The 27,972-nt window shown below is 43.5% G+C and overlaps 2 protein-coding genes across 2 annotated transcripts in view; one reads left to right on the plus strand and one right to left on the minus strand.

The window, feature by feature from the left end:
* The window catches only part of fbxl13 (F-box and leucine-rich repeat protein 13), a 246,667-nt gene that overhangs the window by 104,458 nt on the left and 114,237 nt on the right, over positions 1 to 27,972 (minus strand). Inside the window, exons 12-13 of the mRNA XM_080207484.1 lie at positions 24,538 to 24,638; positions 23,107 to 23,236 (exon numbers count right to left, since the gene is read on the minus strand). Coding sequence (XP_080063610.1) covers positions 23,107 to 23,236; positions 24,538 to 24,638 — 231 coding nt within the window. The remainder of the gene's footprint in view (positions 1 to 23,106; positions 23,237 to 24,537; positions 24,639 to 27,972) is intronic.
* The window catches only part of lrrc17 (leucine rich repeat containing 17), a 33,037-nt gene continuing 27,851 nt past the window's right edge, over positions 22,787 to 27,972 (plus strand). The window contains exon 1 of the mRNA XM_080207478.1: positions 22,787 to 23,166. The gene's annotated coding sequence lies outside the window, so the exon portion shown is untranslated. The remainder of the gene's footprint in view (positions 23,167 to 27,972) is intronic.

The following is a 27,972-nucleotide window of genomic DNA, read 5'->3' on the forward strand; positions in this document are numbered from 1 at the left end:
GAGATTAGGTTGTTGTAGGGAAGACATGAGCTCACTTCTCATTGACCAAGAATTACAAATATTTCAGGTAGTTTATTAAGCTATATTTACACAAGTGTTCAGACTTGGGCTGAATATTGCAAAAGCTGACTGAGAAAAATATAAAAATAAGGGAGCAGCACTGGGATTTTTGTCCATGTTAGAAGTCTCACAACACCAGGTTAAAATCCAACAGTAGTGGCGTTCGCTACCAAATAAACCTGTTGGACTTCAATCTGGTGTTGTGAGACTTCTTACTGTGTTTACCCCAGTCCAACGCCAGCATCTCATAAGAACATAAGAACATAAGAAATAGGAGCAGGAGTAGGCCATCTAGCCCTTCGAGCCTGCCCCGCCATTCAATAAGATCATGGCTGATCTGTTGTGGCTCAGTTCCACTTTCCCGCCCTCTCCCCATAACCCTTAATCCCCTCTCTTATCAAGAACCCATCAACCCGCTTCTTAAAAATATTTAGCGAGGCAGCCTCCACCACTTCAACGGGCAGAGAATTCCAGAGATTCACCACCCTTTGAGTGAAGAAGTTCCTCCTCAACTCCACATCATTTTTGTCCCTACCAGGGGATAGTCTCATACTTGCTAAAAGGAGACTCTTGCCAGGAAAAAGTTAACAGTTAGTGGTTATGCCAGTCTATAAGAAACTCAGATGTAAATATCGGTTTAGGGTTTGCTGAAAGAAAGCCAGGGTTAATTAAAGGCTAGGGATTGCCATAAGAAATCATGAGGCTAGGGATTTGCCGTAAGAAGTCCAAGGTATCAGTGTTAGATCAGTAATACAATTCAGTATATTAGGACTAGAGGTGGCTGCTTTAAAACTGTCTACGGAGTGGAATTTTCCCTGAAATTGGCAAAGTCTGATATCAGGAGCTGAAATCAATGTTTGACCTATCGATGGCAATGGTGGAATTTCACTCAGTATGGTATGGCTTGAGTGGCATCACTGCTCACTTTGTTACACACACCTTCACCTGCCCTGCAGATCGCACACTCATCCTGTCTGTGACACCACTCACCACCCACACATGCCAGGCATCCTTCTCATCTGGTCTGGTAGGCATCCAGCTTACTTTTTCTCCATCTATCTTCAAACTGAGGTCAATCCAGCACACAACAAAAGGGAGATGTCCCAGACTGGTGGAGGAATGGCCAACCTCAAGGTCCTGAAAGACTTTGAAAATACAGCAAATTTGCTGGCCAATGAGAAAGTGGACCATTTGGTGAGATTGGTGGTGCTCAGTCAAGTAAGGATCCAACACTGCAATATCCATCAGACAATCATGATATGAATGAGTTCTCCTGTTTAATAGGCACCTGCCATTCACTAATTATCTCTCCTTCCTTTTGCGGGCAGCTAAAGAGAGCCGCAAGCCAAGTCCTCAACTCCAGCCCTAAGGATACCGTGGAAGAAGAAACCACATCTCATGCTGCAACCTGGGCTTTGGTGGAGTTCACCATAGGTATCATGAAAATGAAGTTCCAGTGCCTCAACAGATCTGGCGGAGGACTCCAGTACATTCCCCAGTAGGTCATACATCATCATCATGGCATGCTGCATGCTAAACAACCAGGTGATGCAAAGGAGGTAGAGCCTGGATGATGAGGAGATAGAAGAACTGCATGTCTCCTCTGATGATAAGGAAGCAGAAGGGGATGACACTGATGAGGTCCTGGAAGATAAGGGGCAAAGAGGCCATTGTACTGGCCAACCACATTGAAAACACATCACAGTTCTCACATCCATACCCTCCACCAGTTTAGGCACAAACCTTGGTAGGATCTAGCTCTAGAGTAGCCTTGGGATCACAATCTGGTGAACACATTGCACTGTCTGATCTACAACAGGCGGAGGCCGAGACATTTGAATGTCTTGGCATTTGAGGATTGCTGAAGGCCAGAAATCTACTGAGTCAGATGAGGGTCGTGGCTCAGTCACTGGAGTTGCAAAGATATGATCCAGTACATTGGGAAAAATGTCCTCAAGTTGCAAATCATAATGGAGGAGTCCTTCTGTCTTCAGACTGAGGTGAAGGTGCTAGCATGCCAATGCAATGAGGTCAAACATAGTAGGATGGTTGTTACTGTAGAGATTTTGGTCCAAGACATTGGTGCTGCCCTGCAGCAGGGGTTGCATTCCATTGCTGAAGCATTTGTTGGCATCCATTTCGATCAATGCGAGAGGAGAGACAGGGTATCTCAAGCTCACTCTAGCTGCCCTTCTTCTCAAGGAGACAGGCAGAGAGCTGTCAGACACCTATAGGGAGAAGGATCAGCAGGTGCATACCCGAGGACCATCCACCCAGGTGACTCTGGGATTGTCCAGCATATCAGAATCCCCTCTTCTTATGACTCCAACGATTCCAGCTCCACAGGCCAGGTGGTTGGCAGTGTCACACAGTAGGACCCAGAAGCAGGTTCTCCACCCTCCCGAGGATGTCCGCTAAGGTCATCACAGACAACAGGGTCAGAACCACACCTCCACCTCTGCTGTAGATGTTGTGGGATACACCATGACATAGAGCTAGGGTTAGAAAGGTCAAAAAATAGTTGCACCATGGCAAGGGTGTTAATCACTTGTATGTGTGCTCAGGGTGTGCTATTTATATGCAATGTTGACCATTATAACTATACTCCAAACAATGTCTCATCACCTACGGTTCCTTGTTCTGATGAGCACTGTTCATGGCAATCAGATAATGAAGCCTTGGTTCCTGCACAAAATGAAGGCAAGTATTGTGGTCCAGGGCCTCCCCCTCTATAGAATGCAGCCTTCTGAGCATTGTGCTTGTCTGACTTCAAAGTCACTTTCCAGATCAGTGTTGTCTGCACCTCTGCATACTGCAATAATCTCTTATCCAAGCTTCACAGGATTCAGTGATAATCTCTGTGTACCGTGAGGATGGTCTCTCTTCTCATCATCACCCCAATCTCATCAGCATTCCTGATAGGTGAAGGTGTGGTGTTGAAGCGATCTGGTGATGAAGTCTGCCACAGGATAAAATGCTGTTGAAGTCCATTTCCTCGATGTATCTCAGCATTGACTCTGTGATATGAACTCTTCACAGTGCATAAGTGTGCTGTCCTCAGCTAGATGATCCCAGAGTTATCCTCACTGCATCTCATCATCTTCCTTATGGAATATCATCACAATGAACACCTCATGAGCATGCTTGCCTTGTCAGTCAGTGCAATGGCCTCTTTGCCTGCACCCTCAGCTTCCAGGAACTCATCACCAAAGTTCAGGTTGTGGTATGAGCAACATTGTATCTTCTCTCAGCAGGAATTTGAGGTCACCAAATGGGCATCACCAGCCACGTCTTTTGTAAATCGCCCTTGTCCCAAGGAGTCAACCCTGCATAATTCAAAGATGTCAGGGATCTGAGACACTGCTGAGAATATATGAGTCATGGGTTTCCAGGACATTTTGCACAAATCTTCATGATCCATTTGTTATAGTCACAGACCAGCTAACATTGCATGAATTAAGTCTTTATGGTTGACATAGAAACATAGAGGGCTACAGCACAGAAAAAGCCCTTCAGCGCATCGCATCTGCACCAGTCAAAGACAAACCACCCAACTATTTTAATCCCATTTTCTAGTTCTTGGCCCATAGCCTTATATGCCTTGGCACTGCAACTGCACGTCTAAATACGTCTTAAATGTTATGACATACTGGACTGCTTTTTGCCAAAGAGATTATAGAGCCACATAACTGCAGTTGATAGCACCCCACACCTGTGGGAATCTGGAAACCACAGAAAATCACAATGCTCATGCTTTCTGGCTTGCATGATCTCAGTTGAAGTTAAAAAGATTGTATGCCTCGGCAAAAATGGCATCCGCGACCTCCTGGGTGCATTTGTGTGTGAAGGCTTGCAAAATCCCAATCAGGCCCTGAAAGGCCCCAGTGTAGCAGTTACTTTCATTGCCGCTGGCAGTGGATGCCCCTCAAGTCCATGTGGCATCAAACCCTGCAGAAAGTGGCGAACGTGAATGACCAGTTCGCTTGATATGTGCAGGTGTCGGTTCTTGTTCATCTACAGGTAGCAAATGCACAATCCGTACAGTTTAAAATTTATTTATTAGTCACAAGTAAGGCTTACATTAATACTGCAATGAAGTTACTGTGAAATTCCCCTAGTCGCCTCACCGGCACCTGTTCAGGTCAATGCACCTAACCAGCACGTCGTTCAGACTATAGAGCCTGAATCTAGCAACACTCCATGAGCAAATGACAGCCCTCTGACGATCATCATCTGCCTGAAGAGGAGATCCTGCCACACTGTGATCTTTTAATGTAGATCTTTTACGTTAGAGTTAATTTGAATAAGATAGAATCATCAAGATTTTGAGAGTCAAGAAACTAGAATATAGAGGCCAAGAAGAGAACACACCAGAGGTTCCAGGAACCAAGAGAAAAACCTAGATGTCCTGGGATCCAATGGAATGACAGTCTATCATGCCATGCCTCAATCAGTGAAATATTAAATATTAACCTTGTTAGTTTATACTGTGAATTAATAATTGTCATTTTTGCCAACAAGGTATTCCCCAATCAAAATTTTCTTACTCTAGGGTGTAGTATAAGGAAAAATTCCAACAAAACTATTAAAATAATTTGCAAAGAGATGGAGATAACATGAGAAAATAAAATTACTTTGCAAGTTGCTATGATCTGGAAGCTCTGCTGAATTGTGTTAAGGACCAGTCTTAAACTCCAGGTATATTCTGAAATTAGCATAGATGCCAATTATTTTTGATTTTGACATTCGTGTGAGCATAAGGAGTTTCACTTCAGATATGATTCTATTGACCCATTAGGAAGCACTTATCAAAACAAACTCTAACAATATAATTTAACTATAACAAAAAGAATTGTAACTTGAACAGGAGAAGATATAATTCTTAACTGCTAGTCTTTCTCGAATAGCTCCAATTTGAGCAATATTCCTCAAAGATGTAAACTCTTCAAAATCAGTTAGCAAACAACAGGCTTATGTGCTGGTATGTGGGCTACTTGTCCTCAAACCTCCAGAACACCTCTAGAGAGAGATACCTATTTTCTAACAGTCTTTATATAGAGAAGAGCTGCTGCTCCTTGCAAATCCAAACAGAAACTTCCTGCTTTTCACCTTTATAAGCCTAGCTATTCTTGTCAATCACCCTAATTAAATTCTACACTGAAACTCCAGGGGACAACCAAAAAATAAACAAAACTGCATCAGCTCAGATTAAAACAAACACCCCAATATCCAGGGTCAATATGCCTCTACATTCTCAGCAAATGGATTGTCTGGAGCAGACAAATCAGCACTGTAAGCAGAGCTGAAGTTGAAAACATTCCCTTCACAAGAAATATGATACAAATATATTTCTTAAAGGCACAGTGTCATCACAATTGGTGGTGGAAGAAAATTAAACACCATTTATAATAGTAAGAAGTCTCACAACACCAGGTTAAAGTCCAACAATTTTATTTGGAACACAAACTATCGGAGCACTGCTCCTTTGTCAGATGAGTCACTGTGCCCACCCCAGTCTAACGCCAGCATCTCCACATCATGACCATTCATCATGAGTGCAAACAGGGAAGGGCGCGCAAATCTCATGAGAGTGCAAAAATAGGAATCTTGCCAGTGAGATGTTATGATGCTATCATTTCGGTCTCTGCCAGTGATGTATCATATTGTTCATGTCAAGGAAGGTTGAGAACCTTATTTGCACGTATTATAATATCATCAGCAAGCAGTCCCACTGTAACCTTCCCCCATGTCAGTGTGGTTTAGAACATATTTTTAAAAACATGAATCTGTCGACTTCATCTCTGAAGGGTAGGCCAGAAGTGAGTGCACAGGTTGCCACTACTCACCAGGGAGTGCATGGGGTGAGAGGGCACAGGAGAGCTCAGGGATCGGGGTGGAAAACAGATAGGAAGGAGGGATCGCAGGATCAGGGGGGTTTGTAGTTAACTGGGGGTATAATGCAGGTTGAAGAGGCCAATTCCAGAGCAGGGCATCGTATTAGGGCATGCAATGCAGGATGGAGAGGTGAAAGCAGAGCATCATATTAGGCGGGAGGGGATGTACTACAGGCTAGAGAGGGAATGCCTATCTGGGGATTGCTGAAATTTGGGGAGAGTGGAGAATGGAGAGGGGAGAGGGGAGGAGGGTTGGGGCATGGAAGTTTGGGGGGTGCAGGCAGTTTTGGGGGGGCTACCATTGGCATAATTCTGAGAGAGGAGTATGTTTTGGTCCCATAAGGATGGGGAGATGACATTTCTGATGGGAAGGCAACAAACACTACCAATTTTCACCCACCATGAGGCTCAAATCCACAGTTGAAGGGCTTGTGCCAACTCAAAGGGCACTGATACTGGGCCAGGAAGCCTGTCCACTATACAAGGCTTGTAGGAGCCACAACATTGGGAGTGTGGGGCTGCCAATGATCTGATCCAGTTAAGTTTAATATGGAGACATGACAGCAATGGGCTTGAGGTTTATTTAAGAATTCTACTTTGTCCATTTTACCTTGGTGTAATTCAAATCTGTAACCCCAGAGCATTGCTCTAGGTTTGTGGTTTAGCAGCTTAGTAATGTATACCACTAGATCAAAAGACAAACCCATAATCATGTGAGCTTCACCCACCACAGAAAGTTTATTTTAGAACTCAAATTTAATCATCTGCTGTGGTGAGATTTGAGCCTGGAAGCCCAGGGCATTGCTCTAGGTTTGTGGCTCATCAGTTCAGTGTCCTATACCACTAGGCTACCAGGGGAAACCCTAACTAATCAGGTGAACTTTGTGTTGGACAATTATCTTAAGAGCCACAAGACTTGATGTTGATATCATTAAAGATGCCTTTATTTTCAGTTTGCACTATGTACAGGCAAGAGCTCCTAGAATAAATCTGTTGTTATTTGTTTGAATCTATGAGTGCAAGGATGGCACAGTAGTTAGCATTGTTGTCTTATACCTTCAGGAACCTGGGTTTGATTCCCAACTTGGGTCACTGTCTGTGTGGAGTTTTCATATTCTCCCTGTGTTTGTATGGGTTTTCTCTGGTGCTCTGTTTTCCTCCCATGTGTGGGTTAGGTTGATTGGACATGCTAACTTAACCCTTAATGTCCTGGGATGTGATAAATTGAAGGGATTAGCAGGGTAACTAAGTGGGGATAGAGCTTAGATGGGATTGTTGTCGGTGCAGACTTGATGGGCTGAATGGTTTCTTTCTGCACTGTAGGTTTTCTATGTCAAATCCCATCTTTTCTTTTTTGTTAAAAGTCCACAGCTCCTCACATAGTTAGGACATTACACCTTGCTTGTCACAGAGGTTTATTTTAGATTTCAAATTTAACCATCTACTGTGGCGAACACTCATATATCAACATTACTTAGCTTTGATAGACCAGCTAATGATGCCAGTTACTTAGTTGTGATATATGCTATTGCCACTGATTGCCATTCATAAATTAAACCTTTGCACAATCAGCTCAGCATTCTATGAATGCCTTCAGCATTCGCTGAGAGATGTATTGCATCCGAAATAAGAGCCAATGGATTTAGATCTCACAAGGCCACCAACCTGTATCATTGCAGTGGTATCCTCACAAGTCATTCCTTCCACCTCATGCCCCCCCTGCAAACCGTCCTCCCAACCAACTCAAGAGGTTTGCGCACAGGGCAGTCTAGTTAACCCACGGGTCTCATGCTTTGGCTTCTGTGAGACCTGAGGGCTGAAGAGGGTCTCCAAATTAGACCCTCATCTGTCATCCTGACTTGGGAGAGACTTGTGTGCTGTCTTGGCCAGTGTGCAAGACTGTAAGGGAGTAGAGCTCAGTAAGAAAGCAAGCACAGCAGTCACTGACTATTGGTAGAATTGGCCTAGGGTTGGATATGCAATCGGTCAGGGTATTGGACAGGACTCCTTGATGGTCACTAATTCCCTTCCATCCCTTTCAGTTACTACAGATACATACATGGAGCCAGTTGAGTCGGCAGTGTCAACATACAGCTTCCCGGAGAGAAGAGCAGAGCTCTCAGGAGAAAGTGGTGGCTGGGGCTGCTCAGCTGCCAGAGTCGAGGCCACTGAGAGTGGTCGTTTGGAGGCAACATCATTGGTCCAGAGCTTTTGGACAGTGGCCAACATTCTTAGGGATGACAGAGAACCAGTGTAGGAGGAGAATCCAAATGTTCAGGGACATGGTCACTCATCTTTGCCAGGTTATTCAAGAGTTGGTGCCACATGGACCTGGAGGCCACCCGCTGCTTGTCACCCTGAAGGCCAGAGCCATTCCAAATTTCTCTGCCTGTGGCTCCTATCAGGGTTCTACCAGTGACCTTTGTGGTAACTCCCAGATCTTTGCACATTAGTAGATTATGGAGGTCATGGATGTGCTCTTTGATGGTGCATCACTAAGATGAATTTTGACTAGGACCAGGCTAGCCAGGAGGCCTGTGGGGTTTGCCTAGACAGTTGATTTTCCACAGGTGCAAGGAGACATTGATTGTACACACATGGGCTCTGTTCCCCACAGCATCAAAGCCTCCCCTTCATTAACTGTTCGGGCTTCCAACTCCCTAAATGTCCAGATTGTCTGCGACCATGCCAAGTGCATTCTGCAGGTGTGTGCTAAGTTCCAGGTGAGCGTACACAAGTTACATCTTTGGCCGTTCTCAGATACCAGAGGTATTTGAGGGAGCACATTGGCTATAAGGTTGGCTCCTTGGAGACAAGAGATGCCTCCCCACAGTATGGTTGATGACACCTGTGCGAAGGCTACAGAGTGTAGCAGAGACCCGTTACAATGAAGTTCATGCTGCTACTCATGCTTTAGTTCAGTAGATGATCGGCATCTTGAGGATATAGTTCTGGTGCCTGGACTGGTCAGGTAATGCCGTCTGGTGTAACTCCCTGACAGCTTAGTATATCATTGTAGTGTGTTGCTCTTCCCACAACCTGGCACTGCAACAAGGCATGGATCTTTCTGAGGGAGAGATGGCTGGATGACACATCTCCTGTGATGAAGAAAACATTAAGGAGGGTGCTGAGTGGGGACCCCTGGAGGAGGAAGAAGATTGTCAGGCAATGAATGATCTTCTCCCCATTCAGGCCATCATCATTGCCTGACAATCTTCAAGGTCTTGGGATACCCTGATAGCCTTCCCACTTCATGGGTGACCAGGACACTGGTGGGCACTGACAGTTTATCATGGGAGATGGCCCTTCCTGATCGGTTGGTGACAGGGTGCCCCCAACTCTGATATTGCTCCTGGCATGGGAAGGGTGGGGTTGCTTGTGGTTCATATTATGCATGAAGATGATTATGACTTGCAGTGAGGACAAAGCATGGGTCCTCAAAGAATGACTGCAAATGTCTGTCTCCTGTCTGGCTAAAGGCAGCTTGTGAACTCCCAGTGAGCAGAGTAATATCAGGGTGATGATGCATGGATATTCACCTCTCCTGAAGTAGGCTATTCCTTATTTAGAGTTGCCTCTGAGGATCTGTGTCATTGTTGCGAGAGGAACAGCTCTCACACAGGTCTAGCTGCTGGGTTCCTTATGCTGAGGTCAATTTCCCCAAACAGCTGGGTTGAGTGATGAAGTTGACCATTGAAGTGGGGGGGACTCCTTGTGGCTCAGGTGATAGTGGCATGACTGTGTCCTGTCAGGGCATGCCAACCAGTAGACTGACATTGTTGCAGGTGTGAGATGGAGGTCAGCACCCAGCCTTTAAATGTTTGATGCACATCACTGTTCATGCAGCAGGTTAGGGAGCAATGGAATGAGAGCAGGGAAACAGTAAAAGGGTGCAAGAACTTGGATTTAATACATTATAGAAAAGTTCACATTCTAATATAAGTGCTTGCTTTGTGCAAGTGGGTAATAACACCACTGGCCACACTATGCAACTATAACTTCTTTGTCCTGCTACCATGTCTTGACATATCCCCAGGATCCATAGCTGAGGTGGAGGCACCTGCTATCTGCCATACCCTGTAGGCTAAGATGACTTTGATGGCCTTCCTTTGGAGGTCCAGCCTGCTTTTGGGCAGCACGCACGTAGTGGTGCCACCTTCCTTGATGAGTGAGGCTGCAGCTATGTGTGTCACAGGAACAGGGGAGTCAGCTGGACTGGACATCCCCAGGGTCTTCTGAGTGGAAGGTTCCAGGTTATGCACCAACTGATCCTGCGGCCTATAGGTGCTCAGGAACACCTGAGTTCCTTCTTGAGATAGAAGGGCAGCTGGAGTGAGTTCTGGTACTGGCACTCGTGAATGCCTGTAAGTGCCTGAACCATAAAGTTAACATCTGCCGCCATGGAGTGAACATCCTGCACCAAGGTCTCCACTGTGGCCTCCCTTGCAATATTGGCTTGGTTGCCTCAGACTGATGGCCTGATTTTCTCAAGCAGAAGGCGATGGGACTCCTCCAGTGGACACCTAATGTTCCTGACTTTGCTTTTATAGCTCCAGGAGCTGAGGGACAACTAGATCCAAGGGCATATCATCTGACTGGAGCTCTGCAGAGTCCTGGGCTCCAGAAATCCTCTGAGCGCCAGATCTCAGGGATGTCCCTATTTCCACCTGCGAACATCAGAAGTGAGATGCTGACCAGTGAGCAACTCAGAAGCCTGTCCACTATTAATTTCCATTGTAGAGTGAGTCTTAACGTTGGTGAAGGGTACGAGTGACAGCTGTGAGCCTCTACAATGGGAACGTTTGAGAATTTGTCAGAGCTGCTCACCAGGCTGGTCCAAGGTTACACTTGTGGATGGACAAGGCTACCCAGCTGATTTTCCTGTGAGGGAAGGGAGATGACATCAGTGCAGGGCAGGGGCATAAGGAGAGAAGAGAGATAACTCAGTTACAGCTGGACAAATGAATGATTGTGCAGTGGGTCCTCACTTTTTTCTCTTGCACCCACCTTGCTCTTCTTTCAGAAAGAAAGCTCATGGACTCTCTCTTTGAACGGCGAGAGGATTTGAGTTTGGACATGCACCTACTTGCCAATCTATGCTCTCTCTTTTTTATTGTGAGACAGCTTGTCTTGCAAGGAAGCAGATGGGGAGAGTGTGAACAGGACATTTGCCAGGTCAGATGATAAGGATGTGTGGTTGGTGAGTGGGAGCTGGGATGTAATGAGGAGAGGAGCTGCAGGGCAGATGACAGGACATGTGGGAGGGCAAGTTCTGGGACCTCATGAGGTGAAGTGAAGAAGTTCCCATTGGATGTGTGATGGGTGTGCAAATAGATGAGTGTTGCCAAATAAGAAAAGTGACCCAGTTCCATGGAGCAAGTCATTCGTCTTCTTCCGCACTAGAATGCAACATAAAACTCATACATTTTTTTTTCAAAAGTGTCTAAAAATGCAGTGAACAAGTTGCAGTTAACTACTCGCTGTTTTTCTTGCCCAAAATGACACTTAATCAAAAAATGAGAAAATTTAGCCCCAGGACTCTAGCACACAGGTGAGCAGAGTTCCATTCCACACATATTTTGGTTACTTGTGGTGAATGAATTGATGAATAGCTGCATCAATTGTTAACACATGATTCTCCTTCATTGATGGGATGGCAGATTTGATGCAGCTGTGCCCCATTCATTATCGCCTTCGCTCTCCAAGCCTCTACTGCTACCTTCCACTAGTTAGCTTTTCATACTTTGACATGAGGCAATTGAGTTGTGCCTTTCCCTTTCAAAGCACAAAATTAGAAATCTGGTTTGCTGTTGTTTCCTGCGCAATGGGGTCTGCGTCCTATGTAATTGACCTGGACCCAGTCCACTGCAGTGACACCACAAATGAGTATGGAGCCCAAGAAGGAGTCCCGGAGCCCAGCTTAGTGGGCCTCCCACATTTTAACATACCCCTCCTAGATATAGCTGATCTTACTTTCGAATTTGGAAAATGCCATTTTACCTGTGTGTCAGGATGGTGGTACTATACTCGTATTACAAAATGGAACTGTACCTCCCCCCTCACTATCCATATACCTAGAGCCTCACAACGTGCATGTAGAGATACTACCTGTTATTCTCCAGCCTCTCCCTAATATTGGACCCTGTTGTTTTGGTGATGGACTTTGCCACACTCCCCCTGAGCCCATCAGCTGCAAAGTGCTCATGCCACATATGGAGCTGTACGCACCTCATTTGAACCACCATTTGCTGAGGTTTCCCACTCCCATGACAGCTATACATACCACCACCTCCTCCCACCAACTCCTACCCCAGTTTGTGTTCATCATATCCCTGCAGCCTAATACCGAACCTAGCACATCCAAGGACATCAACTGTAGGACAATCCTGCACATTGCCTGTACATCGTTTTCTTTGAAGCACACAGCCTTTAAGATACTGTGCCTTTAAGAAACATTTTTTGTGCAGGATCTATTTTAACAGCCTGTTCTAATCTGTGTTGCTTGGACTGTATCTGGTAGCTTGTGTTGTTACTGCAGCAGCATGATGGCTAGAATGTTTGTTTTGATCTGGACTATTCCGGTTGTTGTTTTTAGTGTTCCCCTTGGGCTCTGCAGAGTAGGTCTTGATTAGGGTGATTGACAGGTATGGTCATGTGACTTGGTGCAGCTAGACTTATACAGAGAAGTCAAGTTTGGTTGCTGTTTGAAAGCTGCAGAGAGAGGTAGCCTTTTCTTTCTGTTATCTGGAGACTGGGATCTGCTAGGGACTAGGTTTATTTCCCTGATGCTCTGCTCTTTGAGGACATATCTTTCTGAAATTTTGTTGTATGAGAGTCAGAAGGCAGTGTCTGTGCAGAGGTGTTAAAAGGTTGGAAATCTAACATCCGCATACGTATATCTGGTTTTGGTGCTAGTTCTGAAGAAGAGGTTTATGTATTAGAGGTTTATGTGTTTATATAAGAAAGGGGATGCTGCTAAGTTGGAACAATAGAGATTGATAGCTATTAAGAATTATAATTTGTCATATTTATATTAACTAGTAAAAGTTATGTTAATTCTTTTTGTTATATTTTAATTGTGTTCTTAAATAAAGGTTGTTTTGATAAAACCTTCCTAGTGGGTCAATTGCATCATACCTGGAGCAAAACACCTGATGCCTACCCTAATGTCAAAATCAAAAGTAAAAGTCAGGGTCCAGACTAATTTCATAATATGCCTTGGAGTTTCTGATCTGGTCCCTAACAAATTTCAGGCTCTTTATGGGATTAAAATCTATATTTTTTGTTTGGTTTAGGATTATTGGAGTCCTGTCAGTGAGCGATGAGTATTGGTGTTTTCTTTCCAGGTATGGCATTCAATTGGTTTAAAAAAGGAGTGCGTTATGGAATAATAGCTTTTTCAGGGCTGAAAGTTTCTTGAGTGTGGAAGAAGTCACTTGGGGTGGTTCACAAAAGGTGGTTAAAGCAAAGCTCTTGGAATTGGTAAACAAGCTGCAGTTGACATTACCTGAAGAGGCAAGGAAGGTGAAGGTAATTGCATTTGAAATTGACATCAACCCAGTCGGAATCATTGAAAATGGTTAAAATTCAATTGCAAATGAAACACTTTGAATTAGAGTCAAAAGAATGAGAGAGACAGTACCAAAAGCAAACGAGAGGGACACAATTGCAGCAGACCAAAGAGCAAAATAATTGAAACTGCGTGAATTATAGGCAATGGAAAAAGGGAAAGAATAACCCCGACAGAACAAAAAGCAAAATAAAGGAAGACAAAAGGAGAGTCACAGAGTCTTAGAGATATAAGCACAGAAACAGGCCCTTCGGCCCAACTCATCCATGCTAACCAGGTTTCCTAAACGGAACTAGTCCCATTTGCCTACATTTGGCCCATAACCCTCTAAACCTTTCCCAACCATATACATGTCCTTTAAATGTTGTAATTGTACCCATCTCTACCACCTCCTCTGGCAAATCATTCCATATTCACAACACCCTCTGTATGAAAAAGTTGCCCCTCAAGTACCTTTTAAACCTTTTCCCTCTCACCTTAAACCTATGCCCTCTAATTATGGACTCCCCTACCCTGGAGAAGAAGGTCTTGGCTATTCACCTTATCTATGCTTCTCACGATTTTATAAACCTCTATAAGGTCACCCCTCATGCGGAAGCTAGGCGCGGGGGCAGTCGGGAAGGGAGCGCGCGAGTATAAATCAGGTACTCACCCGAGGATCCCCCTCATTGTTCTCCGGAGCAGTGTACTTGCAGAGTGCTGGTGGCTGTGGTGAGTGGTCGATTTTCAATTTAGTTTTTTTCTCTCTATTGCCAGTTCACGGGGGTTTTTGTTTGTTTTTTCTTTCTGTAGCGGAAGCCAGGTGCGGGGGCAGTCGGGAAGGGAGCGCAGGAGTATAAAAAGGCTGCAGTAGACTGCGGGCAGCGGAGTGAGGTGGGTGCAGAGTGAGAGCTGTAAGGGCTTTGGCTCCCTGGGCTTAGGCGAGAGCAAGCTTAGGCAAGGTGAGTTACTGGTTCCTTTTTTTTCCTGTTTTCCATTTGTGTCCATAACTCTAAGGGTGGTCAGGTAAATGGCAGGGTCCATGGGGAGATGCTTCAGCTGCATTAGGTGTAATATGTGGGAGTTCCTGGAGACAACACGTCTCCTGAAAGTCCACATCTGCACCGTGCTGTCCTAAGGGGAGGGTGCTAAATTGGGGAAAGGCTAGCTACAGCCAGATTAGGCAGGAACTTAGGGATACAGATTGGGAGAGGCTGTTTGAGGGCAAGTCCACGTTCAGCATGTGGGAGTCTTTCAAGGGAAAACTGAAATGGTTGCAGGAAAGACATGTGTCAGACAAGAGGAAGGATGGGAGAGGTAGGATCAGAGAGCCGTGGATTACTAGGGATATTGAGGACTTGGTCAGGAAGAAACGAGAGGCGTATGTTAGGTCTAAGCAACTGGGAACGGAGAGAGCATTGGAGGAATACAGAAAGAGTAGGAGGGAGCTCAAACAGGGAGTTAGAAGGGCAAAAAGGGGGCATGAAATGGCTTTGGCAGACAGGATTAAGGAAAATCCAAAGGCATTTCAGTGCTGGGACCTCTTCTATTTGTAATATACATAAATGACTTGGAACAGGGAGTAAGTGATGTGATCAGCAAATTTGCAGATGACACTAAGATGGCTGGATTGGCGGGCAGTGAGGAGCAGTGTCAGGCAATACAATGGGATATAGATAGGCTGGTATATTGGGCAGATAAATGGCAAATGGAGTTTAATCCTGATAAATGTGAGGTGATGCATTTTGGCAGAAATAATGTAGGGGGGAGTTATATGATAAAGGGTTGACCTATAAAGAGTATAGAAACGCAGCAGGACCTGGGGGTGCAAGTGCACAAGTCTTTGAAGGTGGCAGTACAAGTGGAGAAGGTTGTGAAGAAAGCTTATGGTATGTCAGCCTTTATAGGAAGGGGTATAGAGTGTAAGAGCTGGAGTCTAATGTTGCAGTTGTATAGAATGTTGGTTAGGCCGCATTTGGAGTACTGCGTCCAGTTCTGGTTGCCTTACTACCGGAAGGACGTGGAGACCCTGGAGAGGGTGCAGAGGAGGTTTACCAGGATGCTGCCTGGTATGGAAGGACTGGGTTATGAGGAAAGATTGAGCAAATTGGGGCTGTTTTCCCTTGAAAGATGGCGACTGAGGGGAGATCTAATAGAGGTATATAAGATTATGAAGGGTATAGATAGAGTAAACAGCGGTAAGCTTTTTCCTATGTTGGAAACGCACATTACGAGGGGCCACGGGCTTAGGGTGAGGGGGCTGAGGTATAATTTGGATGTTAGAGGGAGGTTTTTCACACAGAGGGTAGTGGGTGTATGGAATGCTCTGCCAAGCAAGGTGGTGGAGGCAGGCACACTGGAGTTGTTTAAGAGTTACTTAGGCACATGAGCGGGATGGAGATGGAGGGATATAGGAGAGTGTTTTAAATAAGGTTCAGGAGCCTTGGGACGTCCCTGGGAATGTATAAGGATGTGGAGGATACTGATGTTTTTCTCTTATAATCCACAGGTTCTTCGGTCCGCCTTGTTGTCCACCAAGGGGCATACACGTGATGGGTCGTACGAGGGCTGCTCTTGGTTGTTTTGAGAATAGTCTAGTACTTCATGTCGTTAGTGTACGCTTAAACTGGACCAGATGCTGGGCAACACGACAGCTCAGTGACTATCACTGTTTGCTGTGCAGATACATGGATTTGGGCCAGCGTCTGTGGGAGTTTGTGCATTCTCCCCGTGCCTGCGTGGGTTTTCTCTGGTTTCCTCCCACACCCCAAAGATGTGCTATTAGGCTGACTGGTGTAACAAATTGTCCCTAAATTAGTCTTCCCTTAATGTGGAATGCCATAAGCGTAGACAAGGGTCATGGGTGGAGGGGGGACTCATAATGTTAAAATGGCAGCGCGGGCTCGTTGGGCCGAAGGGCCTGTTTCCTGGGCTGTTTTGTTCTTTGTTCTCATTCTCCTATGCTCCAGAGAAAAAAAAATCCCAGCCTATCCAGCCTCTCCTTATAACATCCTTGTCAATTTTTTTTGCACCCTTTCCAGTTTAATAATGTCCTTCCTATAGCAGGATGACCAGAATTGCATGCAGTACTCCAAATGTGGCCTTACCAACGTTTTGTACAGTTTTAGGGTCATAGAGGTTCACACCACGGAAATGGGCCCTTTGGCCCAACTTGTCCACGCCATTTTTTTTTAACCACTAAGCTAGTCCCAGTTGCCCATGTTCGGCCCACATCCCTCTATGCCCATCTTACCCATGTAAGTGTCTAAATGCTTTTTAAAAGATAAAATTTAGATAAGATACCTGCCTCTACTACTACAACTCTGACAGCTTGTTCCAGACACTTACCACCCTCTGTGTGAAAACATTGTCCCACTGGATCCTTTAGTATCTCTCCTCTCTCACCTTAAGCCTATGCCCTCTAGTTTTAGATTCCCTTAACTTTGGGAAAAGACGTTATCTACATTATCTATGCCACTTATTATTTTATAGGCCTCTACATAACATTGTTTTATAGACTGTAACATAGCGTTCCAACTCATGTTCTCAATGATCTGAATGATGAAGACAAGTGTCCCAAATCCCACCACCAAACCCCCCACCACCCCTGCCCTGGTCTACCTGTGAGACCACTTTCAAGATCTATGTACCTGCACCCCTAGGTCTCTCTGTTCAATGGCTCTACCATTAACTGTGTAAATGCTGCCCTGATTTGTCTTATCAAAATGCAACACCTCGCATTTATCTGAATTAAACTCCATCTGCCACACCTCGGCCCACTGGCCTAGTTGATCAAAATCCCATTGTAGTCTTAGATAACCTTCTTCACTGTCCACTACACTGTCAATTTTGGTGTCATCTGCAAACTTATTAGCCATGCCTCCTATATTCTCATCCAAATTGTTTACATAAATGACGAACAACAAAGATAGTTTGATAGTGAAGTGAACTGAGAGGGGAGTTACCCTGGCGGAGTAGATGAAATCTTCATCACTCCTTTACTGCATAGCTCTTCATGGATGGGTGGCAGCCCTGCTGACCTGGGGAAGAGTACATGCTGGTTGGCCCAGATTCCTGAATAAGGACCTGAAAGGCCCTGGCAGTGAAAGCTGGTGCTGCATTCTTTCTAAGAAAGCTAGCCTTTTGCCTCTAGGCTGTTGACATCCTGCACATTCTGGTGAGGATATGTGGGCCAGAGAAACATGCGTTGTACTGTTGTTTACATATGGCATCAAGACATTCAATTTTGCCAGCTAATGGCAGGTGGGTGAATCAACTGCTGGCCCGCCAAGAGATTCAGAGGGGTGCAGGAGGTGCCCATGCATCACTAATGAGTTTCCAAGCACAGAATCTGGTATGATTCCTGCCATTCTGGCCAGCAAAAAAGAGCTGCCCATCATTTAGTCTGAAAAATAGAGAATTCCGCTCACAAGGAACCTGAATAGAAGATTATAAACAAAAATAAACCCTTGGCTGTGAGGAAAGGGAAGCATAATAATGCTAAATTGATGGGTCAAATGGTTCTCTGAGCTATGTTATTGCATGATTCTATGCCCTTGAGTCAAGAAAGTTGCAATGCTGAATCACAGTATTATATCAACCAATTATATGTAAAATCCACCCAAGATTATTCTGAGTCAGTATTTTGCTACAATGATTAAGTTTCAAACTCACCATGTCATCCACCCATCCAAAGTTCACCTTGTGCTTACACTAGGAACAATGATTGGACTGTAAGCACGATATGCTTTGCTTTAAACTCTATATGATGTTGTTAAAAATAACATAGAGAAAACTCACTAAAAGCAGGAGTTAGAAGAGCCTAATCTTTGAGAGGGAACAAAGAAGGGATAGAGAGCTAGTGGAATTACAGAGATCATTTCTACACTGGAAAAGTAATAAAGTTGTTTATTGCAGCAAGGATTGCATCAGTTATCCAATTCATACAGTGATGAATAAAGATTTATTTATTTGACAGATGGTCCGATACAGCAATCTGGAAGAAACCTGTCTCGTCAAAGCTAATGCTATAATGGCTTGCACAATGAATGAAAAAGCTGTCCTAGTCAAGGATGAGCTACAATTTCCTTCAATTAAACATTGTTATCGGTGCCTCACCTCATAAACTGTATTCCTTTGCCACTTATCCACCCACTCCCTGGCCACTCACTTGCTGTACCATATAAAACCTCAGCATCCTGTTCAACACAAAACTGAGCTTTAAAATCCACATCCTGCTCATTACCAAGACTTGGAAGAGTCTCTCCACCTCTATCCTATCCATCCCATTCATCATCTTATACGTCTCAATGAGATCTCCCCTCATTCTTCTAAACTCTAACGAGTACAAGCCTAGTTTATTCAGCCTCTCCTCATAGCTCAATCCCCTCAACTCCGGTATCAGCCTAGTAAACCTCCTCTGCACTCCCTCCAGGGCCAAAATATCCTTGCGCAGGTGCGGCGCCCAAAACTGCACACAGTACTCCAGCTGCGGCCTCACCAATGCCCTATACAGCTGCAGCAAGACCTCCCTACTTTTATATTCAATCCCCCTCACTATGAAGGCCAGCATCCCATTCGCCTTCCTGACCACCTGCTGCACCTGCAAGCTGGGTTTTTGCGACTCATGCACAAGGACCCCGAGGTCCCTCTGCACCGTCGCCTGCTGCAGTTTTTCGCCACGTAAGTAATAGTCCTTCCTACCATTCTTCCTACCAAAGTGGACCACCTCACACTTGCCAACATTAAATTCCATTTGCCATTTCCTGGCCCATTCGCCCAGCCTATCTAGATCCTTCTGCAGACTCTCCACACCCTCCGCACAATTTGCCTTTCCCCCAATCTTGGTGTCTTGAGGGGAGATCTCATTGAGACGTATAAGATGATGAATGGGATGGATAGGATAGAGGTGGAGAGACTCTTCCCGCTCAAAAAAGACAGTAGGACTAGGGGGCACAGCCTCAAGATAAAGGGGAGGCGGTTTAGAACGGAGTTGAGGAGGAACTTCTTCACTCAAAGGGTGGTGAATCTCTGGAATTCTCTGCCCGTTGAAGTGGTGGAGGCTGCCTCGCTAAATATTTTTAAGAAGCGGGTTGATGGGTTCTTGATAAGAGAGGGGATTAAGGGTTATGGGGAGAGGGCGGGAAAGTGGAACTGAGCCACAACAGATCAGCCATGATCTTATTGAATGGCGGGGCAGGCTCGAAGGGCTAGATGGCCTACTCCTGCTCCTATTTCTTATGTTCTTATGTTCTTATTTCTGTGTTTGCTACCTCTAATCTTTCCTCAGTTTGTGTTGCTGCTAGCATCTTGAGGAAGGTAGCAAGAGTCAAGAAGGTAGCAAGAGTCAAGAAGGTAGCAAGTCCTGACCATGACTGCCCACCTCAAAAGTAAGAGCCCACACAATGCAGGCAACTTGGGAAAGAGTTTGGGGCGGTCATATTGGCTGTCAGGTGCTGAGGTAAGACACTTTAAAGGCCTATCCCAGGGCTTTGAGACTTTATCCCAGTTATAATGAAAAATATAAGGCACTCTTGCCCTCATTGTCATCTCCACAAACTTCATTCTCCATCCATGCTATCTTATGCTCCCCACTCACCCCACATGGCCCTTCATGTCAAGCAATGGCATTCAATGGCCATTCACCCACTATACTGTACAAAACAAATGAACCACATAGTGACAATAGGATATGCAAAAAAAGACATTCATTTTTAACTACCCACTTGTTAAAATTCATTTTTACTACAGCCCATTAAATGTATCAATCATCCAGACCCTTTAAACAATAAATATTGAAACTGCAAGCACTTAAAATATCTTTACCTTGTCTAAATAAACACTATATAATTGACCCAAGAGTTCAGAGATTAAAAGCTGTCAATCAAGCAATGTTTGCCTCAGGTGTTTTAGTACCCTACTAGATATCTAGGCTTTCAGACAAGCCTTATTATTTACTTTTGGCTTTACACATCCTATTGTCACCATAGAGTTCATTAGTTCTTTACAATGTATAGTGGGTAAATGGCCATTGAAGTGCCACAGATTGGCATAGGAAGTGTGAGGGATAATAGGAGGTTAGTGGGAACGGTATACTTTCACATGGAGAGGCCTGTGAAGGATCTTTAGGACATACCTTTCAAAAGATTCTCTTGAAAAGGTATGGTCACAACACCTTTAATGCGCCATGAAGCACAAACACTTTGAAAAGTTGGACGGATTCCACAAAAATTGCAGAAGGGACATGCCTACCCTCCAATGAAGCTGGCCAGATCAAGAGTGCAAGGTGCAGGCTCATGACCCAAACTAGCCTGACCATTAAATGGCAGTCCTGAAAATCACAAATCCTGTGAATGGGGTCAGGAATCCAGGAATCAGGGCCCAGATGCCATTTTCACCCCTCCACAGAGTATCTACAACTCCATGAAAATTCAGCCTAATAACTCTGGGATGCTCCTGTGGATACTTTTCTCCTTGCCTTGTCCTCCTACATGTTGGTCTTCAGGGAGGCACCTGAACATCAAAGGACAATCATATATGCACACACACATATAATGCAATACAATTTCTAATTTTAAAAAATGTATTTATCAACTGAAGGGACTGATAGCCCAAGACTGGCGGGTTTTACAAGTACATGATAGGGGAGGGTATAACTGCCAAATATGAAAAACCCAGTAACTTCCAGTTCCAAAGATGGAGTCTAACTGAGACTGTGTAGGCAAGGGTTCAAACCCTGCATCCTCTGATTCAAAGGCTACCACCATGCAGAAGCACTCACTCATGGAAATATGTGACCGTTGTATATAATTTACAGCTTGTTACAAATTTGGTGTCATAAGCTAATAATTCTTAATATATCTGCTTTTGTTGCTTCTGTTAACTTTTTTGAAACTGTTGGTTCAATCAATTATTGCTACATGTCTAAAGGTGGTGTCTGTAACATATCCAAAGTTTCTGACAGTAATATCCTGGAAGTTATGCAAAAATACCCCAGCAATGCAAATTATGAAAGAGAGAATTAAGGAAATGGCAGGAGGAGAGTAAATCTATAGCTACACTGAAGTTTCCATATGGTGAAATTCACATTCTTTCTTTCTACCTCACAATTTATTAATACACTATTTAATTCAGCAAACAGGGCAAGAAAATAGCATTGTTATATCATGTCTGCGATCAGCCCAAGTAGGATTTATAAAACATAACTTGTTTATTCTAGTTCACAAAATTCTAATCAGCAGATGAGTTCTTGGCAGATGTTTTAGGGGTCAAGAAGCTTATTTCCTGACTATTCTTGCAGTGATAAGTGAATTCTAATTGGCTACTTTGAATTCCTGAGAGAATTCCATTACATTGCTAATCAGAAATGACAGACCCTACTGTGTAATTTTTGTGAGAATTGTAATTGACAAAACCAGGAAACTGACTTCCTTGGTTTCTTGAGATAGAAAAGTGGAGTGCACATTGTAAAACATCATTCAGCCCTTCCCTTTAGTATGAATATATGTTATTAGCATTTTGCAAAGAGATGGAGATTGGTTTTGGGAGAACTATATTATTTGTCCAAGCACATTTTCGGATTCATTTTTTCCTGCCTAGGCAATTATAGGGCAAAATATTATGGACACCATTTACTGAGATACATAAAGTGAGAACAAAGCAAACGTTACTTGATAGATCTAAGATTTTAAACCAAATATCATTCCATCAAAAAAAAACCGTACAATTTCAGAACTTTCAGAATGTAACCAAGTAACAACTACAATCCATCAAAGCGGTGGGGCAGAACCTTTTACTATAATGTGTGCACATCACGGAAAGGGTGAATACAACTATTCTTCACAAGCCAAAATAATTTAAACTGGATATTAATTCTTATGACGTCAACATCTCAGTATATATTTTGTTTTAGTACCTTTACTCTTGGTCCCTTCAGCGAATAAAGCATCAAGAGAAGGTTATTTAATTTGAATATTGCAATGGGTACCTATTTGATGGAGTCTGGCATGTGGCTAACTAAATTGAACTTTGACAAGTATGTTTTTGGGGGCTCAGGTTACAATTTGCCCTGGGTCCAAATGTGTGTAATTTGCACCTCTGTGGTTGTTTGTCCGCTTCCTAGGCACACTAGCTGTTGTTATTCTTCCAAGCTTCTAGGGATGAGGAAATTTCTGGCTGGGGAATCCCACCCCTGATATCGGAAACCTAGTTTGGGGTGGATCAAGTCTCGTCCATAAATCCCATTCCCCAGAAAAATCTGGGATCCTCCGTGACCGCTTTCATGGTGGGAATGTGCTGAAGTGACACAGATTTTCAGCTCCTAAAGCTACAAACAACTATCACTAACAAAGGTAGAATAAAATTGGATATATAGCTTTAACAACCAGACTGGAGTTTTTATCCGGGGAATTAGATATTCTGGCCTAAAAACTACCTGGAATTCTGCCAAAAGCCTGAGGAAACATTTTTTTAGGCAGCTGGGATTCTGTAACCTCACACCAGTTCCATTCCCCTCCCCCTTCCTCCATTACTCAGTCTGCTGCTCCGCTCTAGGATTGTAAAGCACACGGCTTCTACTAACAGCAAAACGTTCTGTAGACTAACCTGAGTACAACCTGAAATGTCCAGGTAGACGAGCTTGTGGCAGCCCTTTCCGGTAGCAAGGTAATTCAAACCTTTATTTGTGAATTTCTTTGAGTAAGCTAAGCTCAAAAACTGTAGATTCAATCCAAACCTTGAAAGAAAGTAGATGCATTTCAGTGACATCACAATTAAGGCATAAAATAGGAAAGCTATTACGGGCATCTACAATGCAAAGTTTACTTACTGTAATTTTAAAGTTATCGTTTTTGGCAGCATTAAATCAGAAACAAACACTTTTGAGTAATGTAACAGCCATGTATGAGGAATGAAAAATGCATTTAAATCTCCATGGCAAGTCTTTTGACTTTGAGTTTTTTCAGCATTTTCTGTTTTTAGTCCTTTGACGTTGTTCATTTAAACTTTTCAAATAAACAGCTATTCAGTACATTTACAAATCAGCTTTTTTAGTTTTAGATGGGAAGAAAAAGGCAAAAATAAAAATGTAATTTTTACATTTTATTACACTTATAAAGCTACAAAACGTGACATAAAATCAGTTTCAGTGTCACATTTTCTGTCTTGTAATGACTACACTATTGTAGTCTTACATTTGTTTTTAATTAACCCAAGCAAAGAGCTTGTGTATCCGGAACAGAGCTACGCTGGTAACTATCATGCCTAATGACATTCAGTGTTATTTATAGAATGTTTCTTTTCCACTACCTGCCAGGAAAGCCTTCAATATAGAATATTGAAAATAATTCAAGTTCCATGGCATTTATTAATATTAAATTTACTTGCATTTGTTTTTAGTTAATCCAAACAGAGAGCTTGTACTACCAGAACTATTGAGCTTTTGGCATCCAGTTTTTTATTCAGCATTGATGTAACTGTTTTGCAAGACAAAGCTATCAATATGGTAAATTTTAACTTATTTTCTGTATGCATATTAACTACCCAATCTGGCGTACTTCAGTATTGCAAACATGAACTGCTATTCGTAATATTAAAGTACTACTTTTAAAATTAGAGGCAGAAATTCAGATATACTCAATTGCATTTGTATTTTGGCATCCTTTTACAGGTCAAATTATAATTAATATAGCATTTATATTATCTTATGTAAAGGTGCTTAAAATATTTTGACGTGATGTATTACATTATTAAAATATTTTATGTGGAGTGACTGTTAATTTTTTGCCAACATGAAGAAAAAAACTAATCTCTTCATACATCATTCACATACACCTACTGACAAATCAATGAAGTACTCCATTGTTATCATTTCTACTAAGTAAATGGAATAATTAAATTGGATGCAATGAAGAAAATAAGGAAACGTAAAAGGTTTAGCGTGAAATGAAGAGGATATGGTGTATATCTGAGATAAGCTAGCTATGGCTGTGAAGTTCTGGTAGGGATAGGTATGACAAAATAATAATGGTGACTTACTTTGATAATGACCTTAGTGTCCCATCACTAATAGCAGTGTAAGACAGGTTCAGGTACAGAAGTGAAGTACACATTTCCACCACCATAGACACAAATTCGTCCTAAACAGTGGATAGAAACAACCAAATAGAGTAAAAATAAACATGCATACATATTATGTCATTTGCAACCTCTGAATAAATGCAGTAAAGATTTGTTCAGGATATTTCCAGAATAAAAATAGAGAATGCTTTGCAAATTTCATTTGTCTACAGGGAATTGGCGAACATCTGTACCACTTTCTTAACAGGATAGCTCAGCTCATTAATTTTCTAGTTGTAAAAATTAGTTGCAAAAATTAGAACAAAAATTAGGATTGTTAGAAAATACAAATGCTGTTTCCAGATTATTTGTCAGTATTTTAAATGGCTTCTTGGATTTTCTAAGGAATTGGGTGACCCTACAAACATAATCAAATGACTGTAACATTATGCATTCTCAGAAAGTCTCTATTTAAATAATTTAGAAATTAAACTCAATTACCTCAAACATGATTCTTAGTCCTAGGTTTATATATTTGCAACATGCTAAAAAATTAGAGAATGCAGTGGGAAAAGAGAATTGTGATTTTCATTGTCTTGGAAGATTGAGAGGAGATTAAAAAGACAGTTTTGTGAACTTTGTGACAATGAAAATTTATTTATGAAAAATCACCAATAACATCTTGTGCGACTGACAAAAGAAGATATTCCCTTTAAATCCTTCCTGACTTGCAGCCTTTGACATTGTTGACCACACTTTCCTCATGCAACTTACTTAGTTCAATTCTTCTCTTTCTAATCTTGGACAGAGGCTTGGATTTTTGCTCTCCAGTCAGGTAGCTAAGTCTGGAAATTTCCAAGTTTGCCACTCCATCCTCAGGAAAAAGGCTTCCAAAAGGCGGGATTTTCATTCCAGGGGAGGATGGGGTTGTGGGACAGAGTCAAGTCCACCACCTCATGGATACAGCCACAGGGATTGCCAAGAAAGGCTGTTTAAAAGTACCACCTTGGTTTTTTTTGGGACTTCATCTCAGTTGTTCCGATTGATATTAAGCCCTCTAGCCCTCACCCCTACTCAGTCTCCCATCCACTCTCTTCACAACCCATGCCGTCACCCACACCCCGGCCTCATAAAGCCCCAAATGACTTTAATGCCAACTCACATCAACCCATCTTGTCTTTACATCCTCCATGCCAACTCACTCAATATCCATCATGGAAAAACCTCAGGAACCATGTGCAAAAACACACGGCGATACCGTGGTTAGCACTGCTGCCTCACAGTGCCAGGGACCCAGTTTCGGTTCCTGGCTTGGGTCCCTGTCTGTGTGGAGTTTGCATGTTCTCATGTCTGTTGGGTTTCCTCTGGGTATTCTAGTTACTCCCATAGTCCAAAGATGTGCGGATTAAGTGGATTGACCATGCTAAATTGCCCCTTAGTGTTAAGGGTATTTGCCGGGTAAATACGTGGGATTACGAGGATAGGGCCTGTATGGGATTGTTGTCAGTACAGGCTTGATGGATCAAATTGCCCTCTTCTGCACTGTAGGGATTTTATAGGCCCTATTTCATCATTTTGATTCTAAGTGCTGGGTGGATTTGAAACTGGGAGTGGTTCAGATCCGACTTTTAGACCCATTCTCAGGCACCCCCATACACATTTACCTACAAAAATATCAGCGATTCCGAATCGCGCTGCAGAAGTACGTGGGCAGGACTTAACATACCTGAAACCCTGCAAATCCGATCGGTGCCACCAACTGCGCATGCGCAGAACACCCCTTTCCCCCTCACTGATCTCAGACAAAATGGCAGCAGACCCTCCCTTCCCCCTCACTGACCTCAGGCAGAGTGGCAGCGGACCCCCTTCATCCCCTCTCACCGATCTTAAGCAGAGAGTCGTCGGATGCTAGGCACCTACCTCCTCATAACTGGAGCGCCCGAATCGGACTTTTGTGGAGCACGTCTGTTTTCTGCCAATTCTGGATAAGCGAACAAGGTGGTAAAGGGGGAAGTGCCGCTAAAGTTGGGCGTGCAGCCCTTTAAGTCAATTTAAATACATACAAATACATTTAAATGGCCATTGCGCCTGCTTTGGGCGTAGTCCTGATCATGGCCATTTTCGGGCCCTGGTAAAGGGGGAACTGGCGTAGAAGCAGGCGCAGATCATGCTACTCGCCTCACGCCCAACTTTACCAAGTTTCTGCACCCGAAAACGAGCACAACACAATGGTAAAATTGGGCCCTATGTATCTCAGTACCAGTTCAACAGATCAGTGTACTAGTCCCAACAATCTTTAGCTGCTTCATCAATGACCTTCCTTCCATCATAAGGTCAGAATTAGGGATATTCGCTAATTGCACAATTCTCAATTCTTCAGACACTGAAGCAGTCCATTTTCAAATTCAGCATAACCTGGACAATATCCAGACTTGGGTTGACAAGTGGCAACTAACATTTGTGCCACCCAAGTGCCAGGCAATGACCACCTCTGATAAGAGAGAAACATCGCCTCTTAACATTCAATGGCACTAATATTGTTGAATTCCCCACTATCAACGTTAACCAGAAACTGAACTGGGCCAGATAATAAAGTCCAAAGATGTATGGGTTAGGTTGATTGGCCATGCTAAAGTTGCCCCTTAGTGTCCTGAGATGTGTAGGTTAAAGGGATTAACGGGTAAATAGGGATGTGGGGATAGGGCCTGGGTGTAGTTGTGGTCAGTGCAGACTCAGTGGGCCAAATGGCCTCTTTCTGCGCTGAGGGGTTTCTATGGTTCTAATTACTGTGGCTACCAGATCAAAGACTAAGATCGGGGCAAGTATTTAGCCTGCTGACCCCCAAAGCTTGTCCACCATCTACAAGGCATGGTTGTTCACTGTTTGCACTAAGTGCCATACAGTATGGTGGAAAAACGCCCTATTGGTGTCACTAATGCCACTTTCCTCTCATTGGACATTACCAATTTGTGGGATGATTCCATCCTCCCTTTCAATCCTTTGCCTGCCTGAATTAGTTGGTCTCACCTGGGACACTGGTTCCATTGTCCTACATACTCTTGGATTAGGAATGGGAAAATCAGTCAAGTATCTGTCTTCTGTGTGACACATGGTGTCCCTGATGGAATATATACAAGTACGGATATTGACTGAGTAAAGCACTCAGGGACACTGAGTGCTTTACTCTAGTGCCTGCTATTTGGTCAGATAAAATGATGACACACCTCAGCCAGCTTTGAGCACTCGAAGATAATTTTGAGGCAAACTCCCAGGCCTCACTTTTGTCCTGCCAGCCAGTTGCCCAGTTGGATAAAAGCAGCAACTGGACGGTAGGTTGGAGTGGAAAATTATACTTGTGGCTCTACAGAAGAAAGTTTTTATTAAATGTGCCTTCAAGGTCACTTTGAACTTCTG

Source organism: Carcharhinus amblyrhynchos, chromosome 19, assembly GCF_965287045.1.
Source record: "Carcharhinus amblyrhynchos chromosome 19, sCarAmb.v2.hapA, whole genome shotgun sequence".
Lineage (NCBI taxonomy): Eukaryota > Metazoa > Chordata > Chondrichthyes > Carcharhiniformes > Carcharhinidae > Carcharhinus > Carcharhinus amblyrhynchos.